Genomic DNA, 13,514 nt, shown 5'->3' with positions numbered 1-13,514 from the left:
GATTTATGCCGATATTCATTCTATCTTTCCAGTGACAGTGGAAGATATTATGAATACGATATGTTGATGTATTTACTTTCTTTTACTGTTTTTCTTTATTTTCTTAGTTGGGATCAATAATTAGCGATTCACAATTTGAGACATATGGTATATACATGAGGGTTTCATTATTTGGGTTATTTCGTTCGACATACAAGTCTTGTGTTGTGGATTTCTAATTGTTGATTTAATTTAGATTGTTTATCTCTAGTTTGGTGTTAATGTTTAGGCGTCTACAATTCGGGACATATGATATGTACATGAGTGTTTCCTTGTTTGGATTATTTCGCTCGACGTACTATGTCTCATATTGTAGCTGTTCAAATATTAATTTTATTAGACACGAGGGCAAATTATCTAGGTAGACTATGCTTAATAAATAGAGCCTCCACTCCATCTAGCAGCCCTTCCTCTGGGGGCGGATGGAGGTGATCTTGCTATAACGCTCTGACGCTCTTGTTGTTGCTCTTTTTCTTCTAATATTCTTTTAGGTAATTCGGAGCACCGGAGAGTCGCAGGATGACAGAGTTCTTGTATAGTCGTCGTCACATGAGATTTATTAGAGGCTCCACCGTAGTTTTATATTTTGGTTCAGGCCTTAGAGTTTATTTCATAGTGTAAAGACAGTATGCCTTAGTACGATTTTTAGTTGTTTCTTGTCGAGACATATTTATTCATTTTGGATATCAGATATATTCGAGGTTGTTCATTGAGATATGATTTATTTATGAGATACTTCTTTCTATATCATGTCTATTGTAGTTATTTTCTTTCTTTTACTTGTTTTGTACCTGCACTTTATTTTGATTCCACTAGAGGATATTGCTGTGATTGGTAAAACTTGTTGTTGCACAGTGTGTGGTGTATGACATGTTTGACATCTCTAGGTTCATCTTGGACTACAGCCATGTGTGAAAACAAGGGCGTCACAATATATATATATATAATGTCCAATAAAAGTTTAAAGCATGATTTCTATGGAAGAAAAAAAATGTTTTAAAGGTTCCGCAAATTCACTTTAGCTTGAACAAGGGACGAATGACAAAAAAGTTTACTGTATTTGAATAGTAACATTAAGTTTTAATTAAAATACTGTAGCGTGAATGTATTTGAATAGTAACATTAAGTTTTAAATAAAAACACTCTAGCGTGAATCACCTAGTTGATTGAAAAGGATTTTAATATTCTGCTTCCTTCAAAAGAGTTCTAATATTCTGAATTATATTGTGTAGCGAACTATAGTGTAGCAGTACAAACAGTGATTTTAGAGTTTTGCTTTTAAATTAAAAATAGAGTTAATTTTACAAAACCCCCCATAAACTTTAGGAGGTGTTGAACTGATCCTCTCGAACTTTGCTTAATCCCTGAACTATGAAATATCTTACAAAACCCCCATGAACTTTATGTTATCTTACCTAGCCCCCCACCTATAGTTTGTAAATAACCAATAACTTTTTTCATGGAAAAAACTCAAAATTTTGGTGAGGAAGTATATTGCATGTAAATAACAAGTGATAATATTTGAGATTTTTTCACTTAAAGATATTTAGTTATTTGTAAATTACATGTAGAGGAGCCTGATGCTGGCTGAGATAAGATAAAATTTAGGGAGATCTTATGAGACACCCTATAATTTGGAAAGGTTATGTGAGACAAGCAAAATTCAGGGGGTTATGGGCAACAAACCCCAAAGTTCAGGTGGTTTTTGTGAAATTAACCCTAAAAAGTAGTTGATATTGATCTATTTGCACTTAAATACCTAAAAGTTTATCTCATTTTTAACCTTGATACCCCAGATTTACGTCCAAGTTCAACACATGCGCCAAACTTAATATTTCTTGTTAAGGAGTATCAAGTTAATTTTCTGTTAAATTAAGTTTGGGATGTAATTACATATAAATTTTATTGAACTTTTGGGTGCTTTTGCCGTTTTTTTTTGAGATGTGGGGGCTGGGGGGTGGTCTTTATGGATCAAATTTAAAAAAATGAATTAACTCTTGGGTACTTTTTGGGCAAAGTTTTTAGCTTTAGAGTATCAAAATTAAATGGAGGAGACTTTGGAGTAATTAAGGGTCTGTTTGGTTATTTCCTAAAAACCAAGAAATGGAAATGAAAAAGTGAAAATATCAAAAAGTACAATTTTATCCATTTTCATCCCTAAAACTCACCCACAACATCCAATATAATATTATTTTTATTCAACAATTCATCCACAACATCTAATAAAAAAATATTTTTATCCAACAACTCATCCACCACATCTAATAAAATATTATTTTTACCTAACAACTCATCAACCACATCTAATAAAATATTATTTTTATCCACAACATCACTCAACTCATCTCACTCATCATTTCAAATCACTCGCATCATCCAGTAAGATGGTGACAACCCATCTCATCTCATTAACATTTCATTTCCACCCATTTTCTCCAAAAAATCTAGGAAAACGATTTCCTTAAGTGTGAGTCACACCATCCAATAATATAATGACAACTCATCTCATCTCATCTATTTTCTTATTTTTAAGAATGAACCAAACAAAAGAAAACAACCTATTACAAGAAATAGTTTTATTATAATTCATTTCCTTATTTTTTTGGCCAACCAAACAACATCAAAACAATTTTTCTTAAAAAATCACTCACATCATCCTATAAATAAGGTGACAACTAACATCATCTCATATCCATTTCTTTGATTTCCTATATATTTTAGCCAACCAAACATTCTCAAAATAATTTTTCTTAGAAATAAGTTTTCATTTCTTTGATTTCCCTTTTCTTTAGGCAAACAAATAAGAAATATGGATGTGGGCTGTATATGAATATATTTTTTGAAACTGTGAATAAGAAATATGGGGGGAAAAACAAAGCTGTTGCAAAACAGTGTTGTGTCATTTTGGATATGAGCAAATCAACAAAAGAAGTCAACTAATCCTAACGGCTCTAACAAGAAAAATCCCCAAACTCTCCTACAAATGAAAAAAATGTTTCACAACGTTCCCTATAGAAAATCCTGTAGGAAGCCACCTGAGGGTTGATAATCTTACATTACCTTAAGATTCGTGCTGATGTGACACGTGTCGATATCTTAAAGCTCCGCATAGGATTATTTATAGAAATCCCTCTATAGAAACTATTTTCCCAATCTCTTCTCTTCCCCACTTCGGAAGGAATGACGCGCGCATCCCATGCAAATTGCCCTTCCGCTCTCCCGAACTGGCGGTTCCACGCGTCGACAGGCCCGGCAGGTGACCGCTACGACCCGAACCGGAGGAATCCCGTAGCGGTTTCGGCCGCCGACCGGTGGCCTTCTTTCCTCCGTAGGATGTTCCGCTGGAACACGATATTCGTCGTCTTGCTGCTCCTCACCGTCCTCTCGCCCATTCTCTACTTCACCTTCCCCAAAATTATTCGTAAGCCCCCGAAACGAATTACTCGTAAAAATCTGCACTGTGATTTTCTTGATTTTTATTTTTTATTTTTTATTTTTTCAGAGAGGGAGGAGATCGCTGATGGCGGCGGCTCCAATGTGGTAGTTTTCTTGAGATTTGTGAATGTTTTGTTTTCTTGAAAATTTAGGGTTTATGTTTTCTTGAAATTTTGAAGGAATCGAATGTCGCGACTAAAGGACTGCCAGGGATTATAGCTAGCGATGATCGGAATGATTCTGGAGAAGGTGAAATTGATTTCTTTTTTTTGGTTTTATTTCTTATTTTACAAAATTTTTTGAGTTTTTTTTTGTATTTTACGTAATTAATATTGTTTTGTTCAATTTATTGAATTTAAAGTATTTTTGCTATCAGCATTGCCATTTTATTGTTCATTTAAGTAGTTGAAGGTTTCTTTTTGAAGTTTTATAGGGTTTGGAGATCCTTTTGAGGTTGCTTGGTTTCAAGTTTTCTTCTAAGATTTCTTGATGGGGTTTTGTTAATTTAAGTAGCTTCTTCGAGGGTATTTACGATTTACATAATAATACATATCGTTTAGTTCAATTTGTTGACATGTTGAACGACTATGTATTACTGGAGGAACTTTACAGGATCGATAGTTTCAATATGTTCCAGTTTGTTGCTCGTTTCGAGGATTTAAGGCATCTTTATGATTTCTAGAGTTCAGGGTTCATTTACTATCAACCAAGACAGTTTGAACTTGGGTTATTTTTACAAAGAAACATGGACTTTTCCACTTGATGGCATATTAAGTTCCTGTTATTCGTTTTTGAAACAATATTTTCCAACTTCCAAAAACTTGATTCCTTTTAATTTAATGGTACTTCCTAGGGAACGCAGAAAATTGATGGTTAAAGTAATTAAATTTCTTTTCTATGATTAGTTGAGCTGATTAGGATTTCTGTAGTTATTCTTGATGAAATTTAACATTCTTGAGTGCGAAAGTAATTCTAAATACTAAAGTCAGATCAGAATAAGGGAACTCAATTTCTTTGGATATTTGTTTCTATTATTACAGAATTGCCTCATCAAAATGTGCAAGAGGAAGAATTCCTTGGAGAAGGCATCATAAAAGATTTGTTGCAATATCAAAATGCTCGAAAGGAAGATTTTGTTGGACAGGACACCATGGGTAATTGGAAGAATGATGACAAGGGAGATCAGTACACCAATACCACCAATTTTGATCATCAGGTTTTTTGGTAATTGGAAGAATGATGACAAGGGAGATCAGTACACCAATACCACCAATTTTGATCATCAGGTTTTTTCCCCTATATTTGAATTTCTTAGAAAGAGATCAGTACACCAATACCACCAATTTTGATCATCAGGTTTTTTCCCCTATATTTGAATTTCTTAGAAATCTTTGACTAAGAACCTAGTTGTTGATCCCTGTTCTTGTCTTCAATATTATGCATAGTAGCTTTAGTTTGTACAAAATATTGTTATTCTGTTCTTTTTGGAGAAGATGTTTCTGTCGGAACTAGGTTGTGTCTTCCTGTGATATACTAGCTTTTAGCTTGTACAAGAATATTCATGATTTGCCCTGTTGAGATCTTAAACCATGACTTAAGTTATTTCATGCAGAGTGGTTTCCTTTTATTTTTGTGAGCAGACAAAATAAATGTTGATTGTGGTAAATTTAACTCGTTATGGAGGTTTAGGCGAGCATTTCTGTAAAAAAAAAAAATGAAAACATAGTATTATGTTTATTTTTTTTCCAATTACTTTTAGGAGTTATTATATGTAATATCCATGTATTTTTTATGGATGGACTGCTTAAGGCCTTCCAACTTTAAGGCTGCAGAATTGTATATGGGATCAAATGTCTTGTCTTTTATGAAAGAGAGAAAAAAGATCTCTGATGGATCGAAAAGGTTGATTATGTCATCTAATTAAGCGAGGTGGATATTCTGGGAAATTAAATAAAAAAAGTTGATTAGGTCATAGAGGAGTATTTTCGCAGTGGGTCACACTATATTTTGTTGGCTTCTAAACACCTTTAAGTTCAACACTGTATCATTCATACCCTTTCCAATTCCTTTAGCATTAGAAGAGAACATTCATGGATTAACACTGTGGTGCTGTTGGTCGAAATTCTTCTTTAATATTGTCGTGATGTGTTTTTTAGACTTTTGGGGGTATTATCCCTCAAGCTAAAACAGTTCTAATTATATGAGAAATAACTACATAAATTATTGCAAATGGTTGAAAAGACTCGATAGGTAGAGTTGTGTATCTTTTTTTCTATTTCTCGGAAGCAATGGATGAAGGAAGTGTGCAGTGCCTATGCAATTAAGTCGTTACCCTAAAAAAAAAGAAAAAAAAAGATGACCATAGCCTTGAAATGAAACCTGATTATACTCATAACAAAGCTTTTAGCCTATGTGATTATGCTGTTGGTCTCAAAATGTTGAACCATTACTACAACCATAATGAAGTTTTCTTTATGAAAAAAGTTCCTAAGAAGTTTCTTCTAAGGATATTATTCAATTGCATTTCTTATATGTTGAGAAGTTACTGTTTCTGTTTAAATGATTACTCCCAGCGACATAAATCTTAGATCCATTAGCTCCCCTTACATACACGCAAGGCTTGTCGTATTGCAAAACCTTCGCAATCTCTATACCAGCATTGCACTGCCCTCTTCGTCCATTATACTTCAATAACAGTTATTAGCTTTCCTTTCTGGGACCTCCTCACTTATTGTTTCTTGTTTATACATGATGGCAATATTTCAAGTGGCGTACCATCACCTTGCCAATGCTAGCTGATAAATAATTAGAATGTAAAATATTCGCAATACATATATTGACAGAATAATATAATGATAGGCTAGATATTGACTTTTTTTTGAAGTATATGCATAACATCTATGAAGCATGGACACGGACACGGGAACACGAACACGACACGGACACGGCAAAACCCAAAAAAATAGGACACGGCGACATAGCTAGATTTTTTTAATATTATTATTATATATAGATCAATATTGAATTAAATTCCTATTACATTTTCATATTTTTTGTTATGTAAAGTGGATATTATAAATAAGAAACTAAAGGAAAGTGTGTGTTGCAGGTGTGAATTAAGACGTCGGGATGACAATGTTCTCTTGGAGAATTTAAGACAATAATGTTAAAGAAGGAAAAAAAGAGAAGATGAACATATAGAAAAATAGATCAATTTTTATGTTATATTATGTAACCTTAGCTTGTATAATCAATGACAAATGTAAGTTATGTAACTGATTTGAAGATAATACCAAATTATAATTTTCATTACTTTCATCTTGAGCATATAAAAATACAAGAGAATAAAGATCAAGTTGCAACTAGTTCCATGGCTACAAAATACTAAGTTACTAACATTGCAAAAATATAAAAATTACAACCAAAAGCGTACATTTACTTTCATCTTGAGCATATAAAAATACAAGCCTATCTCGCAAAACTAGAGTTAAAAATTACAAGCATACATTTAAAAGTTAGAATTATATCCAAAATATTACAAGCATTCCTCAAAATATTACAAGTATATTATTGAAATGGAAAGTAAATATTACAAGTATACAAAATATTACAACCCTAGCCCAATTTTTAATTTACAAATGCTACCTATATAAATAGGTTAAAATGGGTTCTAGGGCTAGGGTTTCAGTTTTCCCCTTTGATCTATCCGCCACCTCCTTCATCTGTCTCCAAAAATCGGCTCTCACTTTTCTCCTTTGATCCTATCCGCCGCCTCCTTCATCTGCCTCCAAAACATCGGCTCCTTTCTCCTCTCTCCTCCTTTGGGTCTGACTCCCAAGTTGGTTCTAGGGCTCGGGTTTTCACTGTTCTCCCTCGAAGCAGCCGATCGTTCACTCCTTCCACGCTCGAAGCTTGTCGCCGCTCGAAGCTCGTCGCCCCTCGAAGCTCGTCGTCGACTCCTCCCTCGAAGCTCGTCATCCCTTGAAGTTCGTCGTCCCTCGAAGATCATCGTTTACTCCTCCCTCGACTGTCTTCCCTCCTTTAGGATCGTAACTTTTCCCCCTCGTGAAATCGTTGTGTCCTTGCCATTCGGGAGCGAGTCCAGCCGTGTCGGGAGCGAATCGACACGCGTGTCGGAGGCGTTGACCGCGTGTCCGACGCGTGTCCGCGTCCGACACGCGTCGGACACGGACTCGGGGCTTGTTTTGGCGTGTCGGTGCTTCATAGCATAACATAACCATCAGGTTTGATTAAATAGAAATAAAAAATCGAGTAAACTACATAAGGTATTGAAAGAGGTTCCTTTTACTACGATAAAACTTATGCACCATAAAATAATCAAGTACGAGTAAACTACGTAAAGGTATGGAAAGAGATTCGTTTTACTACAATAAAACTTCAAATAGGCACCATAAGAAAATTAAATATAGACTCAAACATTGGAAGGCTCTTAACTCATGTAGTAGGTAGCATCTCCTGCACTGATATGCATTGTCACTTATTTTTGGATCATCACCATTTTAAATTCAATGGTTGATTCTTTAAAGTTCCTCTTACATTCATGGTTAAAGTAAAGATATCGATATATGTTAACACTGATTAAAAACACTTCTCAGTATCATCATTTTTCCAAATCCTTTTTGTTTGTTTTCTTATGCTCTCTTTATATCCTGGTTGTTATTTTTCTTATCTTTTGCATCTTTCTGGCAGTTGATGCGGAAGTGTTTATACATGAGATGGTAACAAGACACTCTCGTAGAAAGACATCGTAGGAGGGGGCCTGTTTTATTCTTTTATTGCTAGTGATCCTATAATCACCTGAATCATCAGGATCTCATGTACTTCTTATAATTGTTTATATTATTTCCAGGAACCACTCGGAGGAGTATTTGGCAAGGTTGATCCTGAAAATTATCACATAACTGATGCTAGAGTGCGACAATTTAAGGATCAGTTGGCAGTAGCAAGGTTATTTTTGGAGATCGAATTAACTAAGAGTCGCCCTCGGTTTATAGGTGAGCTACTTAAGCGGATAGCTGATGTTGAGAATGTACTTCATGAAGCAACTACGAAGTCAGGACTGTCAGAAGAGTAAGTAACTTCTACTATACATGCCATTCATTCATTCATTTGCATGGTAATAGAAATTTTGTTAATAGACTTGGCTTTGCTTGGTACTTTAAGGTTGGGGCTTAGTAATCTGAATGACCACATCTTGTGTCACCTACAACATCGAAATGCTTGCCTGCGTATCAATAGCTTCAATACTAACAATCTTCAAAGCAAGACAAATACTTGGAGAAAGTATCTTATTTAAGTGTATAGGCTTCACTCCATCTCTGTTTTAGGTTTTAACTGAGGAGGAATCCAATGTGTCAAATATACAATTTGCACGGTTTCCATTTGTTTCTTAGGGGAATCCGGTTCTCGGTCCACCTTAAATCTGTTGCATCTAGTTTTATAAGAATAAAATTGTATAAGTTCAATGAGGCATCCAATTATGTTGATTAATTACTTTTGTTTATGCGCTCTAATTTAGTGCTGACAGGAAGCTGAAGGCAATGGAGGAAACTTTATCTAAAGGGAAACAGATATTAGATGATTGTACGGCTACTGAGAAGAGTCTCCGTGCTGAGCTTCGTCCGGCAAAGGAACAGTTACGAACTGAGACAAGGCAGAATGCGTTTCTAAATCAACTTCTGGCCAAGACTCTTCCCAAAGGTCTCCATTGCCTTTCCTTGAGGCTCTCAATTGAGTATTATTCATTAAATTCCACTCAGAAATACCAGTTTCCTCATCAACAAAAGCTTGAAGATACCAAGCTATATCATTATGCACTTTTCACAGACAATGTATTAGCTGCAGCGGTGGTTGTGAACTCTACTCTGCATAATGCTAAAGTAATTACGTGAAACAAATTCATCAGCATCCATAGGGACCGAATTTTTCTCTCTCTTACTTTCAAGGCTGACAACTTATGTTTTCTTCCTTTTGTGCAGAATCCTGAAGACCATGTATTCCATGTTGTGACTGATGAACTCAATTACGCAGCAATAAAAATGTGGTTTCTAAGTAACCTGCCAGGAAACACTACAATCCAAGTTCAGAAAATCAAAGATTTCACTTGGCTGAATTCGAGCTATAGTCCGGTTCTTAAACAGCTTGAGTCTCAATCTATGATCGACTACTACTTCAGGACCCATGGTGCAAAGCCAGATGGAAACTTGAAGTACCGAAATCCAAAGTACCTTTCGATGTTGAATCATCTGAGGTTCTATTTACCTGAAATCTTCCCAAAGCTTAACAAGGTGGTGTTTCTAGATGATGATGTTGTTGTACAGAAAGACCTTACTGGGCTTTGGAACATTGATCTTAAAGGGATGGTAAATGGTGCTATTGAGACTTGTGGAGAGAGCTTCCATCGGTTTGACAAGTATCTTAACTTTTCGAATCCTTTGATTTCCAAAAATTTCGACCCTCATGCTTGTGGTTGGGCTTATGGAATGAATGTGTTTGATTTGGTTGAGTGGAGGAAGCAAAACATTACTAATGTCTACCATTCCTGGCAGACACTGGTAAGTATATTTATACTCCTCCCGCCTCTTCTCTGTTTGCCTATTTTTCTAAGGCGTCAATACTGTATTGATTCAAAATGTATTCTTAAACATCTTAATTCTATTTCACAGATAAAATTTATTGATCTTAACTAACTACACATTGACAGTGAATGAAATTGATTTTTAGCTGTTACTAGTCAATTATCATTGTTAAATTGTCATTTATGTGGTAGCAATTTTCAGAACAACACGTCCTATGTCTCATGCTTGATTTTGTTTATTTGCAGATAATATGTAAGGAAAATGAACCCATATACTCAAGGTTTGAAACCATAATGTATATGATTATAAATCTTTAGATATAGACACACAACAGAGAAAAATGATGAATTGAAATATGCACCTCTCTCTCCTTCCCTCCCTCCCTCCCTCTGGTAAACACATAATGTATTGGAAAATACTCTCTCTTTCTCACACATGCACACACATACACACAACACCCACACCTAAGAAAGATTCTATTTCAGGTTGATAAATGGCTACAAAACCTTGTTAAATCTATCATAGAGCTGCTTGCTCCGTAGCCTATTCCCTGTATATAGAGGAAGGTTAAAGTGCAGCTGATAACTTCGTCATTTTTTCATAGAGCTGCTTGCCCAGTCTATACCCTTTTGATAAGGAAAAAGGGTTATGTAGTTGTGGTGGTGATGATGTTTTTCCCTTTAGAACCATGGTCACAGTGATGATGAATGAAAGTATGTTCCACTAATGCTGTAATCTTGATATCATTGTTTGCGGATATATCTTTCTTTTGGTTTAAGAGCTCACACAACCATCTTTCTTATAGAAAACTTGATTAATCTGGTGTTATCAGATTTGCTGGAAATAATAGAATAAGATGCATATATATTTTTAAAAAAAAAATTCTCTTGCACATGCCTGTTGTACAGGCTCTGGAGAATGAAGAGTTCAGTATCATAGTTTAGAAATAGACTGTCGTCTACTTAATGCTCTTTTGTACTTTTAACAAATAGAGATCATTAATATTCTTTTTCGCTTTATGTGTTAACAAGTTTGCATGTTATTTATTAAGATTTAAGACTATGAAATTTATGGGCATAAGATTTTCCTTTGTTTATTTATTTCAGTCCAAAACTAAATGACAGTGAAAATATCCATTGTCTAAGAAAAATAAGAAATCAAGGGACAATGAAGTTTGGCATAGTGTGGAAACACATTTGCACCTTGACGTCATTATTGTTTATTAAATTATCAAAGCCAACCTTTTCCCTTTCCATGCAAAAGTACTTACTTTTTCTTTTAACATTTGCTTGTCTATTCCATTTATTTTAAGAATAATCTGATCTTACCTACTTATGTATGCTACCTTTTCTTTTTAGCTTGATTTGCTGTTTTTGAGAATGGCCCAGATGCTTGTTTTGAGGTCAATATTTATTTATTTTTGCACTGGAAAAATTAAAATTTCTAGCATATTTCAACTGAAATTCTCAAAGTCTCTTCCAATACACCAAAATTCCAATAAGGATTGAGCGCTTTAATCTTATACTGGGAGAGAAAGAATGGGGTATTTTTTTAAAATCTGCTTTAAATGCGTGTTCGGTAGGATTTGAGCTGGGATTACTCAGATACCATGTTATAATTTTATTCACGTCCACTACACCAAAACTCTGAAGTTTTGATGAGATTTGGGGCTATAATTTTATTCTCCTAAAAGAAATAATGCAACTTTACATGCTTTTAGAAACTCTTTCTTCTTATCTTCACATCAAATTTTCGACCGTAATCATCAATTTCTATTTGACTCCAGAACCAAGACAGGCAGTTATGGCAGTTAGGATCTCTTCCACCGGGACTGATTTCATTTTACAACCGCACATTGGCCCTTGATCGATCCTGGCATGTGCTTGGCCTTGGCTATGATGAAAATGTGAAGGAAACGGATCTTGATCATGCAGCAGTGATACACTATAATGGGAACAAGAAGCCTTGGTTGGAGATCGGAATGGAGAAGTATCGAAAATACTGGTCTAAATATGTGAATTATGATCAAATATATCTGCACCAGTGTAACATCGTTCCTTAGCGCAGATGGTAACTCTTCCTACTTCTCTTCGAACAGCAGCATGGTATATAACAATTTTGAATTGTAAATTTCAATTTTATACATACTATTCAGTTAAAAGTTGAGGTTGCATCTTTTTCCACAATCTCCACTGCACATTGCAAATTGTACATGATTACAGAAACAAAAGCTATTGTTCATTCATTTGTCACTTGATCTATACCCATGAACAATTATTCTTGTATCCATTTATTGCAGCTTTATTCTTTTTCTGTGTTTGTCATTTTTAAGGACGCAGACGAAGTTTTTGTTGATGTTTTGGCCACCTATCTGAAACCTTGGTTTCCTGTTCTTCTTAAATCGTAGACATTTTTTTTTCTGTTACACGTAAATAAAAGTTGCACTGACGTATGTAACTGGTTTAAGCCTGTGGATATCTAAGCAGGAACTTGCTTTCTTGAAAAGCATCAGAAAAACATTTAAAACCCTTTAAACAGGATAAAATTGTCCTATTAAAATTTAAATAATGAGATGTATATAGAAATACGAACCTTTAGCAATATTTCAACTAAAATACAGATACAGATATTTTTCTCTTGTCATTTGTTGATACACCAGGACATGTAATTACTCCTTCCACACAGGAAGGATACCCTGAGCTGCTAGTCTCTTCTCCACCCAAAACACAATATGTTTTGCTGTGATCTTTCTCTCATCGATGAGGAACGGCTCCACGGTACTTGCTTCAGATCCATGTGATGACAATGAAAACCCTTTAGGACCTTCCAAGAAGCAAACAAAAATTTTAGCTTGAAAGACCTTATGTCTATGTTAAAGAGATTTCAAATAGGGGTGTAAATGGATCGGATATGACATTTATCACATTCATCCGTTTATTAATCATATATATATATATGTACATACAATGTTACATTAAACGCCGGGCGCTTCTAGGCGTTGGACTTGGCGCCCAACGCTTAGTCGCCTAGACGGGCGCCTAAGCGGTTTCTGGGCATTTTTTTTCTTTCTTCATTTAAGTGGTGGTCGATGAGGTTTTGCTGAAGGTCGGAGGAGGTAGTGGAGGTGTTCATATTTGGAGGTTAATGGAGTTTGGAGGACGTGTAGGCTATGACACATAAAATCACAATCAAGGCCTACAGGGTGCAATCCACGTAAGCAGACAATGCTCCCCTAAACGCTCGTAAAATCTAGGTGGGCAGTCTAAATACCGTCTAGGCGCTAGGTGCTAGTTAGGCGGCCTAGGTACTGTCAGCTCACTACAGGGTGCAATCCACGTAAGCAGACAATGCTCCCCTAAACGCTCGTAAAATCTAGGTGGGCAGTCTAAATACCGTCTAGGCGCTAGGTGCTAGTTAGGCGGCCTAGGTACTGTCAGCTCA

At 35.4% G+C, this 13,514-nt stretch overlaps 2 protein-coding genes across 4 annotated transcripts in view; one reads left to right on the top strand and one right to left on the bottom strand.

Annotated features, from left to right (window-relative positions):
* LOC109842884 (probable galacturonosyltransferase 4) lies at positions 3,260-12,318 on the top strand. Of its 3 annotated transcripts, none has more exons than XM_020411791.1 (9): positions 3,260-3,460; positions 3,542-3,579; positions 3,654-3,723; positions 4,515-4,628; positions 4,699-4,760; positions 8,345-8,565; positions 9,023-9,374; positions 9,474-10,049; positions 11,860-12,318. In XM_020411791.1, the coding sequence occupies exons 1-9, from the start codon at positions 3,373-3,375 to the stop codon at positions 12,133-12,135; spliced, it is 1,797 nt and encodes a 598-aa protein (XP_020267380.1). In that variant the 5' UTR covers positions 3,260-3,372; the 3' UTR covers positions 12,136-12,318. The 3 variants fall into 3 exon arrangements, with proteins under 3 accessions (XP_020267380.1, XP_020267377.1, XP_020267379.1); XM_020411788.1 differs by having other exon boundaries at positions 9,014-9,374; XM_020411790.1 differs by lacking the exon at positions 4,699-4,760 and having other exon boundaries at positions 4,515-4,690; positions 9,014-9,374.
* LOC109842885 overlaps positions 12,611-13,514 on the bottom strand; it is a 4,345-nt gene continuing 3,441 nt past the window's right edge. Inside the window, exon 5 of the mRNA XM_020411792.1 lies at positions 12,611-12,896. Coding sequence (XP_020267381.1) covers positions 12,742-12,896 — 155 coding nt within the window. The 3' untranslated portion in view covers positions 12,611-12,741. The remainder of the gene's footprint in view (positions 12,897-13,514) is intronic.

This window comes from Asparagus officinalis, chromosome 5 (genome assembly GCF_001876935.1).
Source record: "Asparagus officinalis chromosome 5, Aspof.V1, whole genome shotgun sequence".
Lineage (NCBI taxonomy): Eukaryota > Viridiplantae > Streptophyta > Magnoliopsida > Asparagales > Asparagaceae > Asparagus > Asparagus officinalis.
Note: the sequence above shows the minus strand (reverse complement) of the source record. Positions and strands in the feature narration are given on the sequence as shown.